This window comes from Pseudopodoces humilis, chromosome 5 (genome assembly GCF_049639895.1).
Source record: "Pseudopodoces humilis isolate 2021_Gansu_Grassland_sample_001 chromosome 5, ASM4963989v1, whole genome shotgun sequence".
NCBI classification, from domain to species: domain Eukaryota; kingdom Metazoa; phylum Chordata; class Aves; order Passeriformes; family Paridae; genus Pseudopodoces; species Pseudopodoces humilis.
This window is the reverse complement of record NC_142204.1, coordinates 73,117,777-73,134,425: the sequence shown is the minus strand read 5'-3', so window position 1 is coordinate 73,134,425 and position 16,649 is coordinate 73,117,777. Positions and strand designations below refer to the sequence as shown.

The 16,649-nt window shown below is 58.2% G+C and overlaps 1 protein-coding gene across 1 annotated transcript in view; it reads right to left on the bottom strand.

Annotated features, from left to right (window-relative positions):
- Positions 1-16,649, bottom strand: part of SND1 (staphylococcal nuclease and tudor domain containing 1) — a 96,917-nt gene that overhangs the window by 172 nt on the left and 80,096 nt on the right. Inside the window, exons 15-17 of the mRNA XM_088055716.1 lie at positions 13,845-13,986; positions 4,308-4,478; positions 2,911-3,105 (exon numbers count right to left, since the gene is read on the bottom strand). Coding sequence (XP_087911842.1) covers positions 2,911-3,105; positions 4,308-4,478; positions 13,845-13,986 — 508 coding nt within the window. The remainder of the gene's footprint in view (positions 1-2,910; positions 3,106-4,307; positions 4,479-13,844; positions 13,987-16,649) is intronic.

The window sequence follows — 16,649 nt, the reverse complement described above, 5'->3', positions numbered from 1 at the left end:
GCGGGATCATCCCGGCACCCCCGCTCGGCAGGGCCGGCTCGTCAGCGGCGGCCCCGGGCCCGTGAGTCAGCAGCAGCCGGAGCCGCCGGATAAAAATATCCCAGGGCTGTGGGGGTGGGCAGGGATCGGCTGCCGGCGGGAACGCGGCCGTGGGAACCGCGGGGACCCCGACCCGCGGCCAGGAACGGGCCCGGGCAGCATCCCGGCCTCACCACGGCGTTCCTGCATCCCAAATCCCCAATCCCTGCATCCCAAATCCCTGTCCTGCATCCCAAATCCCCAATCCCTGCATCCTGAATCCCTGTCCTGCATCCCAAATCCCTGTCCTGCATCCCAAATCCCCAATCCCTGCATCCCAAATCCCTGTCCTGCATCCCAAATCCCCAATCCCTGCATCCTGAATCCCTGTCCTGCATCCCAAATCCCTGTCCTGCATCCCAAATCCCTGTCCTGCATCCCAAATCCCCAATCCCTGCATCCCAAATCCCCAATCCCTGCATCCTGAATCCCTGTCCTGCATCCCAAATCCCCAATCCCTGCATCCCAAATCCCTGTCCTGCATCCCAAATCCCCAATCCCTGCATCCCAAATCCCCAATCCCTGCATCCCAAATCCCCAATCCCTGCATCCCAAATCCCTGTCCTGCATCCCAAATCCCCAATCCCTGCATCCCAAATCCCTGTCCTGCATCCCAAATCCCCAATCCCTGCATCCCAAATCCCTGTCCTGCATCCCAAATCCCCAATCCCTGCATCCTGAATCCCTGTCCTGCATCCCAAATCCCTGTCCTGCATCCCAAATCCCCAATCCCTGCATCCCGAGTCCCACGTGGCCTCCCCTCCGCCACGTTCCTGGGCAGCAGCCCATCCCTTCCCACGGCCTCCCATGACATTCCCAGGAATGCTCCGGCTCCCACGTGTCCTCCTGCCACAGCATTCCCGGGAATGTTCTGGTTCCCACGTGTCCTCCTGCCACAGCATTCCCGGGAATGTTCCGGTTCCCACGTGTCCTCCTGCCACAGCATTCCCGGGAATGTTCCGGTTCCCACGTGTCCTCCTGCCACAGCATTCCCGGGAATGCTCCGGTTCCCACGTGTCCTCCTGCCACAGCATTCCCGGGAATGTTCTGGCTCCCACGTGTCCTCCTGCCACAGCATTCCCAGGAATGTTCCGGTTCCCACGTGTCCTCCTGCCACAGCATTCCCGGGAATGTTCCGGCTCCATCCGCCATTCCCGGGCAGGTGCAGCTCCGGAATGTGCCGAGGCAGCGGAGCCAAACCCTTGGGATGCGGGTCAGCAATTGCCGGCAGCGCGGGGTGCTGAGCGGGGAGGGACGGCTGCGGTGTCCCTGTGTCACCGTCCCTGTGTCCTGTGTCTCTGTGTCCTGTCCCTGTGTCCCTGTGTCCCTGTGTCCCTGTGTCCGTGTGTCCTGTCACTGTCCGTGTGTCCTGTGTCCGTGTGTCCTGTCACCGTCCCTGTGTCCTGTGTCTGTGTGTCCTGTCCCTGTGTCCCTTTGTCCTTGTGTCCCTGTGTCCGTGTGTCCCTGTGTCCTGTCACTGTCTGTGTGTCACTGTGTCCCTGTGTCCGTGTGTCCTGTGTCCTGTCACTGTCCGTGTGTCTGTGTGTCCCTGTGTCTGTGTGTCCTGTCACTGTCCGTGTGTCCATGTGTCCCTGTGTCCGTGTGTCCTGTGTCCTGTCACTGTCCCTGTGTCCGTGTGTCCGTGTGTCCCTGTGTCCTGTCCCTGTGTCCGTGTGTCCCTGTGTCCGTGTGTCCTGTGTCCTGTCACTGTCAGTGTGTCCCTGTGTCCGTGTGTCCCTGTGTCCTGTCACTGTCCGTGTGTCCCTGTGTCCTGTCACTGTCCGTGTGTCTGTGTGTCCCTGTGTCTGTGTGTCCTGTGTCCTGTCACTGTCCGTGTGTCCCTGTGTCTGTGTGTCCTGTGTCCTGTCACTGTCCGTGTGTCCCTGTGTCCGTGTGTCCTGTGTCCTGTCACTGTCCGTGTGTCCCTGTGTCCCTGTGTCCTGTGTCCTGTCACTGTCCGTGTGTCCTGTGTCCTTGTGTCCCTGTGTCCGTGTGTCCTGTGTCCTGTCACTGTCTGTGTGTCACTGTGTCCCTGTGTCCGTGTGTCCTGTGTCCTGTCACTGTCCGTGTGTCCGTGTGTCCTGTGTCCTGTCACTGTCCTTGTGTCCCTGTGTCCCTGTGTCTGTGTGTCCTGTCACTGTCCTTGTGTCCCTGTGTCCGTGTGTCCCTGTGTCCGTGTGTCCTGTGTCCTGTCACTGTCCTTGTGTCCCTGTGTCCCTGTGTCTGTGTGTCCTGTCACTGTCCGTGTGTCCCTGTGTCCTGTGTCCTGTCACTGTCCGTGTGTCCTGTGTCCTGTCACTGTCCGTGTGTCCCTGTGTCCGTGTGTCCTGTGTCCTGTCACTGTCCGTGTGTCCGTGTGTCCTGTGTCCTGTCACTGTCCGTGTGTCCGTGTGTCCTGTGTCCTGTCACTGTCCGTGTGTCCTGTGTCCGTGTGTCCTGTGTCCTGTCACTGTCCTTGTGTCCCTGTGTCCCTGTGTCTGTGTGTCCTGTCACTGTCCGTGTGTCCCTGTGTCCGTGTGTCCTCCTGTCCCCGTGTTTCCATTTCCTCGTGTTCCAGCATTCCCGTGTCCCCATTTCCCAGCATTCCACATCCTCGTGTCCCTGTGTTCCCATGTCCCCACAGCTGGCACCACCGGCCTGCAGCTGCTGCCACAGCTGGATCCAGGGCCACAGCTGGATCTGACAACAACTGCATCCATGGCAACAACTGCATCCCTGCCCACATCTGGATCCACACCAACATCTGGATCCACACCTGCATCCGGGTCCACACCTGCACCTGTGTCTGCCACATCTGCATCCATGGCAACACCTCTGGATCTGCAGCCACACCTGGATCCATGCCCACAGCTGAATCCACGCCCACATCTGGATCTGCAGCCACATCTGGATCTGCAGCCACACCTGGATCCAGGGCCACAGCTGGATCCACACCTGCATCCGGGTCCACACCTGCATCCGGGTCCACACCTGCACCTGTGTCTGCCACATCTGCATCCATGGCAACACCTGGATCCACGCCCACACCTGGATCCACACCCACAGCTGGATCTGCAGCCACATCTGGATCCGCATCCATGGCAACAACTGCATCCCTGCCCACATCTGGATCCATGCCCAAAACTGCAGCTGCGTCCACATCTGCATCAACTGTGCCTGCAGCCATGGCCGCATCCGGATCCATAAATCCCACCTGGATCCATAAATCCCATCTGGATCCATAAATCCCACCTGGATCCATAAATCCCACCTGGATCCACAAATCCCATCTGGATCCATAAATCCCACCTGGATCCATAAATCCCACCTGGATCCATAAATCCAATCTGGATCCATAAATCCCACCTGGATCCATAAATCCCACCTGGATCCATAAATCCCACCTGGATCCATAAACCCCACCTGGATCCATAAATCCTGTCTGGATCCATAAATCCAATCTGGATCCATAAATCCAATCTGGATCCATAAATCCAATCTGGATCCATAAATCCCATCTGGATCCATAAACCCTGTCTGGATCCATAAATCCCACCTGGATCCATAAATCCCACCTGGATCCATAAATCCCACCTGGATCCATAAATCCAATCTGGATCCACAAATCCAATCTGGATCCATAAATCCCACCTGGATCCATAAATCCTGTCTGGATCCATAAACCCCACCTGGATCCATAAATCCCACCTGGATCCATAAATCCCATCTGGATCCATAAACCCCACCTGGATCCATAAATCCCATCTGGATCCATAAATCCAATCTGGATCCATAAATCCCACCTGGATCCATAAATCCAATCTGGATCCATAAATCCCATCTGGATCCATAAATCCCACCTGGATCCATAAATCCCACCTGGATCCACAAATCCCATCTGGATCTGTGCCCACATCTGGATGGGAGCCTCGGTCCCTGAATTTTGGCCCAGGGGCCGGTGAGAGCCGGGGGAGGGATCTGGGATCCACCTCAGGAATGTGGATCGGGGATCAATTACCCAAAAGGACCCTGGAGCTGCAATCAGGGAAATCCCGGGAATTTCAGTATCCGGAGACGTTAACGGGAACAGCTTTGAACAGGGGGATCCATCCGGAATCCAACCCCAGGATCTGCCCAGGGCACGCTCAGTATCCCCTGGGATCCCCTGGGATCCCTCAGAATCACCTGGGATCTCTCCAGATCCCACAGGATACTCTTGGTATCCCTGGGATCTCTGGGTATCACCGCACCCTCCAGTCCCCCTGGATCCCCCCGGATCCCCCCGGATCCCCCCGGATCCCCCGGCCGTACCTCCCGCTGCAGCACCAGCTCCTTGGTGAAGAGCGTGGCCTCCTCGCTGAAGGGCTCCCCCTCCTGCGCCAGCCCCGGAACGTTCCGGGCACCCCGCGGACACTCGATCCCTGCGGGAAAACCGGGAATCAGGGACCGGGAATGGATCCTGGGAATGGAACCCAGGAATGGATCCTGGGAATGGATCCCGGGAATGGAACCCAGGAATGGATCCTGGGAATGGAACCCGGGAATGGATCCTGGGAATGGATCCCGGGAATGGAACCCAGGAATGGATCCTGGGAATGGATCCTGGGAATGGATCCTGGGAATGGATCCTGGGAATGGAACCTGGGAATGGATCCTGGGAATGGATCCTGGGAATGGAACCCAGGAATGGATCCTGGGAATGGAACCCAGGAACGGATCCTGGGAATGGATCCTGGGAATGGATCCTGGGAATGGATCCTGGGAATGGATCCTGGGAATGGAACCCAGGAATGGATCCCGGGAATGGATCCTGGGAATGGAACCCAGGAATGGATCCCGGGAATGGATCCCGGGAATGGATCCTGGGAATGGATCCTGGGAATGGAACCCGGGAATGGATCCTGGGAATGGATCCTGGGAATGGAACCCAGGAATGGATCCCGGGAATGGATCCTGGGAATGGATCCTGGGAATGGATCCTGGGAATGGAACCCAGGAACGGATCCTGGGAATGGGACACAGGGATGGGGACACAGGGACACAGGGATGGGGACACAGGGATGGGACACAGGGACACAGGGATGGGACACAGGGATGGGGACACAGGGATGGGACACAGGGACACAGGGATGGGACACGGGGACACATCCAGCCCCCATCCCAACCCCTCCATCACAGCCCCTCCCCTGTCCCTTCTCCCGCTGTCCCCAGGATCCCCCTGTCCCAGCTCGGAGCAGAGGGAAGTCCTGCATCATTAATGATCATTTACATAATTTGCATAATGAATGAAGAGCCAGGAACTGCAGCTCCCAGCCAGAGCCACGAGTGAGGAGGTGCCACATGCCCAGGGCCACGTCCGTGTCACCAACACCAGGGACAGGGACACGGATCCCTGGCAGCCGGGAGCGCCCAGAGCCCATCCCAAGGGACAATGTCCCTGTGCCACCGGCTCCTTCCTCATCCCCATCCTCATCCTCATCCTCATCTTCATCCCCATCCTCATCCTCATCCCCATCCTCATCCCCATCCTCATCCTCTTCCTCATCCTCATCTTCATCCCCATCCTCATCATCTTCCTCATCCTCATCTTCATCCCCATCCCCATCCTCATCCTCATCTTCATCCCCATCCTCATCCCCATCCTCATCCCCATCCTCATCTTCATCCCCATCCTCATCCTCTTCCTCTTCCTCATCCTCATCCTCATCTTCATCCCCATCCTCATCATCTTCCTCATCCTCTTCCTCATCCTCATCTTCATCCCCATCCTCATCCTCATCTTCATCCCCATCCTCATCCCCATCCTCATCCTCATCCTCATCCTCTTCCTCATCCTGTTCCTCATCCTCATCCTCATCCCCATCCTCATCCTCATCTTCATCCCCATCCTCATCCTCATCCTCTTCCTCATCATCTTCCTCATCCTCATCTTCATCCCCATCCTCTTCCTCATCCTCATCCTCATCATCTTCCTCATCCTCATCTTCATCCCCATCCTCATCCTCATCTTCATCCCCATCCTCTTCCTCATCCTCATCCTCATCCTCATCATCTTCCTCATCCTCATCTTCATCCCCATCCTCATCCTCATCCTCATCTTCATCTTCATCCCCATCCTCATCCCCATCCTCATCCCCATCCTCATCCTCCTCCTCACCCTCTTCCTCATCTTCATCCTCATCCTCATCCTCCTCCTCTTCCTCATCTTCCCCATCCTCATCCTCATCCTCTTCCTTATCCTCATCTTCTTCCTCATCCTCATCTTCATCATCTCTGGGACTCTGGGAAAGGGGATTTCCGGGAAACACCGCAGGATGTGGGATGGGGATCAGGAAATCCCGGGATCTTTGTTAATGAGCTGGAACCATCACCCCCCAAATCCCGGGATCAGCCGGGGATCCTCCTTCCAGCCCCGGCTGGGCTCTGATCCCGACCCTGCCTGTGATCCCAAACCTGCCTGTGATCCCAAACCCTGCCTGTGATCCCAAACCCTGCCTGTGATCCCAAACCCTGCCTGTGATCCCAAACCCTGCCTGTGATCCTGACCCTGCCTGTGATCCCAAACCCTGCCTGTGATCCTGACCCTGCCTGTGATCCCAAACCCTGCCTGTGATCCCAAACCCTGCCTGTGATCCCAAACCCTGCTTGTGATCCCCAACCCTGCCTGTGACCCATAACCCTCCCTGTGATCCCAAACCCTGCCTTTGATCCCAAACCCTGCCTGTGATCCCAAACCCTGCCTGTGATCCTGACCCTGCCTGTGATCCCAAACCTGCCTGTGATCCCAAACCCTGCCTGTGATCCCAAACCCTGCCTGTGATCCTGACCCTGCCTGTGATCCCAAACCCTGCCTGTGATCCTGACCCTGCCTGTGATCCCAAACCCTGCCTGTGATCCCAAACCCTGCCTGTGATCCTGACCCTGCCTGTGATCCCAAACCCTGCCTGTGATCCCAAACCCTGCCTGTGATCCTGACCCTGCCTGTGATCCCAAACCCTGCCTGTGATCCCAAACCCTGCCTGTGATCCCAAACCCTGCCTGTGATCCTGACCCTGCCTGTGATCCTGACCCTGCCTGTGATCCCAAACCCTGCCTGTGATCCCAAACCCTGCCTGTGATCCCAAACCCTGCCTGTGATCCCAAACCCTGCCTGTGATCCCAAACCCTGCCTGTGATCCTGACCCTGCCTGTGATCCCAAACCCTGCCTGTGATCCCAAACCCTGCCTGTGATCCCAAACCCTGCCTGTGATCCCAAACCCTGCCTGTGATCCCAAACCCTGCCTGTGATCCCAAACCCTGCCTGTGATCCCAAACCCTGCCTGTGATCCCAAACCCTGCCTGTGATCCTGACCCTGCCTGTGATCCTGACCCTGCCTGTGATCCCAAACCCTGCCTGTGATCCTGACCCTGCCTGTGATCCCAAACCCTGCCTGTGATCCCAAACCCTGCCTGTGATCCCAAACCCTGCCTGTGATCCCAAACCCTGCCTGTGATCCCAAACCCTGCCTGTGATCCCAAACCCTGCCTGTGATCCCAAACCCTGCCTGTGATCCTGACCCTGCCTGTGATCCCAAACCCTGCCTGTGATCCTGACCCTGCCTGTGATCCCAGACCCTGCCTGTGATCCCAAACCCTGCCTGTGATCCCAAACCCTGCCTGTGATCCCAAACCCTGCCTGTGATCCTGACCCTGCCTGTGATCCTGACCCTGCCTGTGATCCCAAACCCTGCCTGTGATCCCAAACCCTGCCTGTGATCCCAAACCCTGCCTGTGATCCTGACCCTGCCTGTGATCCCAAACCCTGCCTGTGATCCCAAACCCTGCCTGTGATCCTGACCCTGCCTGTGATCCCAAACCCTGCCTGTGATCCCAAACCCTGCCTGTGATCCCAAACCCTGCCTGTGATCCTGACCCTGCCTGTGATCCCAAACCCTGCCTGTGATCCCAAACCCTGCCTGTGATCCCAAACCCTGCCTGTGATCCCAAACCCTGCCTGTGATCCTGACCCTGCCTGTGATCCCAAACCCTGCCTGTGATCCTGACCCTGCCTGTGATCCCAAACCCTGCCTGTGATCCCAAACCCTGCCTGTGATCCCAAACCCTGCCTGTGATCCTGACCCTGCCTGTGATCCCAAACCCTGCCTGTGATCCCAAACCCTGCCTGTGATCCTGACCCTGCCTGTGATCCCAAACCCTGCCTGTGATCCCAAACCCTGCCTGTGATCCCAAACCCTGCCTGTGATCCCAAACCCTGCCTGTGATCCCAAACCCTGCCTGTGATCCTGACCCTGCCTGTGATCCTGACCCTGCCTGTGATCCCAAACCCTGCCTGTGATCCCAAACCCTGCCTGTGATCCCAAACCCTGCCTGTGATCCTGACCCTGCCTGTGATCCCAAACCCTGCCTGTGATCCCAAACCCTGCCTGTGATCCCAAACCCTGCCTGTGATCCCAAACCCTGCCTGTGATCCCAAACCCTGCCTGTGATCCTGACCCTGCCTGTGATCCCAAACCCTGCCTGTGATCCCAAACCCTGCCTGTGATCCTGACCCTGCCTGTGATCCCAAACCCTGCCTGTGATCCCAAACCCTGCCTGTGATCCCAAACCCTGCCTGTGATCCCAAACCCTGCCTGTGATCCCAAACCCTGCCTGTGATCCCAAACCCTGCCTGTGATCCCAAACCCTGCCTGTGATCCCAAACCCTGCCTGTGATCCCAAACCCTGCCTGTGATCCTGACCCTGCCTGTGATCCCAAACCCTGCCTGTGATCCCAAACCCTGCCTGTGATCCCAAACCCTGCCTGTGATCCCAAACCCTGCCTGTGATCCTGACCCTGCCTGTGATCCTGACCCTGCCTGTGATCCTGACCCTGCCTGTGATCCCAAACCCTGCCTGTGATCCCAAACCCTGCCTGTGATCCCAAACCCTGCCTGTGATCCCAAACCCTGCCTGTGATCCTGACCCTGCCTGTGATCCTGACCCTGCCTGTGATCCCAAACCCTGCCTGTGATCCTGACCCTGCCTGTGATCCCAAACCCTGCCTGTGATCCCAAACCCTGCCTGTGATCCCAAACCCTGCCTGTGATCCTGACCCTGCCTGTGATCCTGACCCTGCCTGTGATCCCAAACCTGCCTGTGATCCCAAACCCTGCCTGTGATCCCAAACCCTGCCTGTGATCCCAAACCCTGCCTGTGATCCTGACCCTGCCTGTGATCCTGACCCTGCCTGTGATCCCAAACCCTGCCTGTGATCCCAAACCCTGCCTGTGATCCCAAACCCTGCCTGTGATCCCAAACCCTGCCTGTGATCCCAAACCCTGCCTGTGATCCTGACCCTGCCTGTGATCCCAAACCCTGCCTGTGATCCCAAACCCTGCCTGTGATCCTGACCCTGCCTGTGATCCCAAACCCTGCCTGTGATCCTGACCCTGCCTGTGATCCTGACCCTGCCTGTGATCCTGACCCTGCCTGTGATCCCAAACCCTGCCTGTGATCCCAAACCCTGCCTGTGATCCCAAACCCTGCCTGTGATCCCAAACCCTGCCTGTGATCCTGACCCTGCCTGTGATCCTGACCCTGCCTGTGATCCTGACCCTGCCTGTGATCCCAAACCCTGCCTGTGATCCCAAACCCTGCCTGTGATCCCAAACCCTGCCTGTGATCCCAAACCCTGCCTGTGATCCTGACCCTGCCTGTGATCCCAAACCCTGCCTGTGATCCCAAACCCTGCCTGTGATCCCAAACCCTGCCTGTGATCCCAAACCCTGCCTGTGATCCCAAACCCTGCCTGTGATCCTGACCCTGCCTGTGATCCTGACCCTGCCTGTGATCCCAAACCCTGCCTGTGATCCCTGACCCTGCCTGTGATCCCAAACCCTGCCTGTGATCCCAAACCCTGCCTGTGATCCCAAACCCTGCCTGTGATCCCAAACCCTGCCTGTGATCCCAAACTTCCCCGGCGCTGCCCCGGGAATGGGAACGAGGGGCTGGAGCTGCCCTCGCTCCCCCAGGAGGGCTCAGGGGCCACAAGGGAATTTTTTCCCTCAAAATAAGGAGGGAAGAGCTGAGCAAGCACCGGAATCCTTCAGCTCCGCCAGCCCCGGCTCCTCCGGGCTCCGGATCCTCTCCGGCCTCTGGTGCCTCCCAGACCCAGCCCGGGGAAGGTTCTGGAAAAGGGGAAGCTGCAAAGGCCGGGAATGCTGGCGGGAGAGGGGAGGGGACGCCTGGCGCCCGGGAAAGTTCTCCGGCGCTTTATAAATAGCGGCTAATCCCGATCCGCGCTTCCCGGGAAGCCGTGACGGATTAATGAGGGATGCGGCTGCGAGCGCTCCCCGGGCTTCCCAGAGAATTCCAGCACAATCCTGGAGAAATCCAGGGGCCGTGGGGCCGCTCCCAGCCCGGAACCGGCCCTGCAGGGACCCGGCAACAATCCCAGAGCGTCCCGCGGCATCCTGAGCATCCCGAGGTATCCCTGAGCGTCCCACGGACATTCCAGAGCGTTCCTGGGTATCCCAGAGCATCCTGGAGCATCCTGGGGCATCCCAAAGCATCCCAGAGCATCCCTGGGATATCCTGGAGCATCCCAAGGCATTCCTGGGTATCCCAGAGCATCCCTGGGACATCCTGGGGCATCCCAAGGCATCCCTGGGATATCCTGGGGCATCCCAAAGCATCCCAGAGCATCCCTGGGATATCCTGGAATATCCCAAGGCTTTCCTGGGTATCCCAGAGCATCCCTGGGATATCCTGGGGCATCCCAAGGCATCCCTGGGATATTCTGGAGCATTCCAGAGCATCCCAGAGTGACCCTGGGATATCCTGGAGCATCCCAAAGCATTCCTGGGTATCCCAGAGCATTCCTGGGATATCCTGGGGCATCCCAAAGCATTCCTGGGATATCCTGGAGCATCCCAAGGCATTCCTGGGTATCCCAGAGCATTCCTGGGATATTCTGGAGCATTCCAGAGCATCCCAGAGTGTCCCTGGGATATCCTGGGGCATCCCAAAGCATTCCTGGGTATCCCAGAGCATTCCTGGGATATCCTGGGGCATCCCAAGGCTTTCCTGGGTATCCCAGAGCATCCCTGGGACATCCTGGAGCATCCCAAGGCACGCTGGGGCATCCCAGAGGATTCCTGGAGGATCCTGCACCAGGATTCCAGGAGGAATTCCTCCCGGGCCCTCGGTGGGGACAGATGGATCGGGACCATTCCAGCCTCGATTCCAGGGGTTTGGGCAGCTTTGTCCCCCCGGCCGTGCCAGAGCCGGCACCGGGATCCGTCTCCCGCGGGATTGATGGATTCTGGGAGCCGGGAACTGCGGGAATGGGGCCGGAATGCCGAGGATCCGCTCCGGGACAGCCCCACGTTGGGAACGCCGACACGGAAAAACTCCGGATTCCCATCCCGATTCCGGGAAGGTTTCGGGCCCCTCGGAGCCGCTCGGCCGCTCCAGCAGCCCCGGAGGTGCCCCCTCATCCCCCGGGAATTCTCCCGCTCCCAGCCCCCGCCCCGGGAAGGCGCCAGGCTCCCGAGTTTTGCCGGGAGAGGAGTCGGGATTAGAGCGGCGCCGGTATCTGCACATATTTATAGTGCGCTGACGGATCTATTTTAGCTGGAAAGCCGGGATGAGCTCCCGCGGGAGCATCCCTGGAGTCACATTTTAAGGGACTTGGCATCTCTTTCTGCCGCTCATTTGCATTTGATATCCATAAAAAAGGCAGGCGTTGATAAAAGGCGGATATTTATCCTATTCCTGGCTTGGCAGAGGAGGGTTGGGAATGGCACCGGGGAGAAATCCAACAAAAAACCGGGAAAATAAAAGCCAGAAGGTCCCGCCGGGATCGCGGGATTCGATGGGATGGGATGGGATGGGATGGGATGGGATGGGATGGGATGGGATGGGATGGGATGGGATGGGATCCATGGGATGGGATGGGATGGGATGGGATGGGAGGGGATGGGATGGGATGGGATGGGATGGGATGGGATGGGATGGGATCCATGGGATGGGATCCATGGGATGGGATGGGATGGGATGGGATGGTCTTGGGGAGCAATCCCGTCTGGAAGAGAGCAGGGTGGAACAGGAATTCCCACGGAACAGGAATTCCCACGGAACAGGAATTCCCTGGAACAGGAATTCCCATAGAACAGAAATTCCCTGGATCAGGAATTCCCACAGAACAGGAATTCCCATAGAACAGGAATTCCCTGGAACAGGAATTCCCATAGAACAGGAATTCCCACAGAACAGGAATTCCCGTGGAACAGGAATTCCCTGGAACAGGAATTCCCTGTAACAGGAATTCCCGTGGAACAGGAATTCCCAATGGAACAGGAATTCCCACAGAACAGGAATTCCCACAGAACAGGAATTCCCTGGAACAGGAATTCCCACAGAACAGGAATTCCCAGGAACAGGAATTCCCACGGAACAGGAATTCCCAGGAACAGGAATTCCCTGGAACAGGAATTCCCACAGAACAGGAATTCCCACGGAACAGGAATTCCCACAGAACAGGAATTCCCACAGAACAGGAATTCCCACGGAACAGGAATTCCCATGGATCAGGAATTCCCATGGAACAGGGATCCCAATGGAACAGGAATTCCCTGGAACAGGAATTCCCTGGAACAGGAATTCCCTGGAACAGGAATTCCCACAGAACAGGAATTCCCATGGATCAGGAATTCCCTGGAACAGGGATGGCAGCACCGGGACATTTCCCCAGGAGATTCCCGGCCCCAGCGGGAGCAGGGATGGAGCCCCCGGATCCCAAAGGCCGATCCCGGTGCCGAGGTCCCCGGGGGACGGAGACCGGACCCGTTCCCAGCTCCGGCGTTAATTGGGACCCCTCATCATCCGGGGCCCCCAATCCAGGGAATGTTCCCGTCACAGCCTGGGGGTGTTCCGGTGCTGATCCCAGATCACCCCAGGACACGGATCCTGGATCCCGGATCCCGATCCCAGATCACCCCAGGACACGGATCCTGGATCCCGGATCCCGGTCCCAGATCACCCCAGGACACAGATCCTAGATCCCGGATCCCGGTCCCAGATCACCCCAGGACACTGATCCCGGATCCCGATCCCAGATCACCCCAGGACACTGATCCCGGATCCCGATCCCAGATCACCCCAGGACACGGATCCTGGATCCCGGATCCCGATCCCAGATCACCCCAGGACACGGATCCTGGATCCCGGATCCCGATCCCAGATCACCCCAGGACACGGATCCTGGATCCTGGATCCCGATCCCAGATCACCCCAGGACACGGATCCTGGATCCCGGATCCTGATCCCAGATCACCCCAGGACATGGATCCTGGATCCCGGATCCCGATCCCAGATCACCCCAGGACACGGATCCTGGATCCTGGATCCCGATCCCAGATCACCCCAGGACACTGATCCCGGATCCCGATCCCAGATCACCCCAGGACACGGATCCTGTGGTGGCGATCCCAGAACCCCAGGACATGGATCCCGGATCCCCCCAGGACAAATATACCGGATCCCCCCGGACACGGATCCCAGATCCTCAGGACACGGATCCTGGATCCTGCAGTGCTGACCCCAGATCCCCACAGGACACGGATCCCGGATCCCCAGGTCATGGATCCCGGAGTGCCAATCTCAGATCCCAAGGACGCAGATCCTGGATCCCACAGTGTCAAACCCAGATCCCCCCAGGAGATGGATCCCAGAACCCCCCAGTACACAGATCCCGGATCCCCCCCGAGCCGGATCCCCCCGGATCCCCGCGGATCCCGGCGCTCACCGGCGAGCAGGAATGTGATCAGGCAGGTTTCCTTGGGCAGGAAGAGTTTGAGGCGGGAGCCGCTGAACACGTACTCCACCACGGCCTCGGAGCGGCCGGCGCGCTGCAGGAACGGCAGGAACTGCTTCGCCTTCTGCGTGTCCTGCGGGAAACCGGGAACTCAGAGCCCCTCCGGAATCCCGGCCCCTCGGGAATCCCGGCCCCTCGGGAATCCCGGCCCCTCGGGAATCCCGGCCCCTCGGGAATCCCGGCCCCTCCGGAATCCCAGCCCCTCGGGAATCCCGGCCCCTCGGGAATCCCGGCCCCTCCGGAATCCCGGCCCCTCGGGAATCCCGGCCCCTCCGGAATCCCGGCCCCTCGGGAATCCCAGCCCCTCGGGAATCCCAGCCCCTCGGGAATCCCAGCCCCTCGGGAATCCCGGCCCCTCGGGAATCCCGGCCCCTCCGGAATCCCGGCCCCTCGGGAATCCCGGCCCCTCCGGAATCCCGGCCCCTCGGGAATCCCGGCCCCTCGGGAATCCCATCCCCGGGAATCCCAGCCCCGGGAATCCCGGCCCCTCGGGAATCCCAGCCCCGGGAATCCCATCCCCGGGAATCCCAGCCCCGGGAATCCCATCCCCGGGAATCCCAGCCCCGGGAATCCCATCCCCGGGAATCCCATCCCCTGTTCCCGCTGGGATCGGGGTCTGGGCACGGAGCCGTGTCCAGCTCAGAGCCCCTCCGGAATCCCGGCCCCGGGAATCCCGGCCCCTCGGGAATCCCATTCCCGGGAATCCCGGCCCCTCCGGAATCCCGGCCCCTCGGGAATCCCATCCCCGGGAATCCTGGCCCCGGGAATCCCATCCCCTGTTCCCGCTGGGATCCGGGTCTGGGCACGGAGCCGAGCGTTTCCAGCTCGGGATGGGCCCCAAACACCGCCCGGATCCGTCCCGGAATCCCAAATATGTCCTAAAGCGCATCTCGAAATACAGCCCAAAATAAGCTCCAAATCCATCCAAAAACAGATCCCAAACATATCCCAAAATCCAGCCAAAATCCATCCCCAAACCCCAAATATATCCCGAAACGCGTCTCAAAATGCATCTCAAAACACATCTCAAACGACATCCAAAAATCCCAAATCCATCCCAAAATAAATCCTAAATATATCCCAAGACACATTCCAAATCCAGCCCAAATCCAGCCAAAATGAACCCCTAAACCCATCCCCAAACCCATCCAAATCCCAAATCCCAAATCCCAAATCCCCCCCAGGGCTGGAGCAGCAGGAGAGCTCCGGCCCCATTTCCCCCACCCATCCCATGGATCCCATCCCATGGATCCCGTCCCATGGATCCCATCCCATGGATCCATCCCATGGATCCCATCCCATGGATCCCATCCCATGGATCCCATCCCATCCCATGGATCCCATCCCATGGATCCCATCCCATGGATCCCATCCCATGGATCCCATCCCATGGATCCCATCCCATGGATCCCATCCCATGGATCCCATCCCATCCCATGGATCCCATCCCATGGATCCCATCCCATGGATCCCATCCCATCCCATGGATCCCATCCCATGGATCCCATCCCATTGATCCCATCCCATCCCATCCCATGGATCCCATCCCATCCCATGGATCCCATCCCATCCCATGGATCCCATCCCATGGATCCCATCCCATCCCATCCCATCCCATCCCATCCCATCCCTGCAGCCAAGGGCTCCAGAGAAATCCTTGGAAACGTTAATTAACGGAGGAAAACTTAACGAGCTCTGCCGGGAGGTGTGGGGATCCCCAGATCCCTTCAGCAGAGCCGAGGAATCCCAGATTCCCACCAGCATTCCAGATTCCCACCGGCATTCCAGATTCCCACCAGCATTCCAGATTCCCACCGGCATTCCAGATTCCCACCGGCATTCCAGATTCCCACCGGCATTCCAGATTCCCACTGGCATTCCAGATTCCCACCGGCATTCCGGTGCTGGCTCCCGGGCTCTGGGGCAGCTCCCGGTTTATTGACCCGAGGGGAAACGGGAACAACCCCGGAGCTCCCGGGAAACGGCGCCGGGAGGCTTTTATCCCATTTATTCCCAGGGGTTTTATCCCTGGGGGTTTTATCCCGTTTATCCCCACGGGTTTTATCCCGTTTATTCCCACGGGTTTTATCCCTGTGGCTTTTATCCCGTTTATTCCCACCGGTTTTATCCCTGTGGCTTTTATCCCGTTTATTCCCACGGGTTTTATCCCATTTATTCCCGTGGGTTTTATCCCTGGGGGTTTTATCCCGTTTATCCCCTCGGGTTTTATCCCGTTTATTCCCACGGGTTTTATCCCTGTGGCTTTTATCCCGTTTATTCCCACCGGTTTTATCCCATTTCTCCCTGTGGATTTTATCCCTGTGGCTTTTATCCCATTTATCCCCACGGGTTTTATCCCATTTATCCCTGTGGGTTTTATCCCATTTCTCCCTGTGGATTTTATCCCTGTGGCTTTTATCCCATTTATCCCCACGGGTTTTATCCCTGTGGGTTTTATCCCGTTTATTCCCACGGGTTTTATCCCGTTTATTCCCACGGGTTTTATCCCGTTTATTCCCACGGGTTTTATCCCATTTATTCCCGTGGGTTTTATCCCTGGGGGTTTTATCCCGTTTATCCCCTCGGGTTTTATCCAGTTTCTCCCCGTGGGTTTTGTCCCTGTGGGTTTTATCCCATTTCTCCCTGTGGATTTTAACCCTGTGGCTTTTATCCCATTTATCCCTGTGGCTTTTATCCCATTTATCCCTGTGGGTTTTATCCCATTTATCCCTGTGG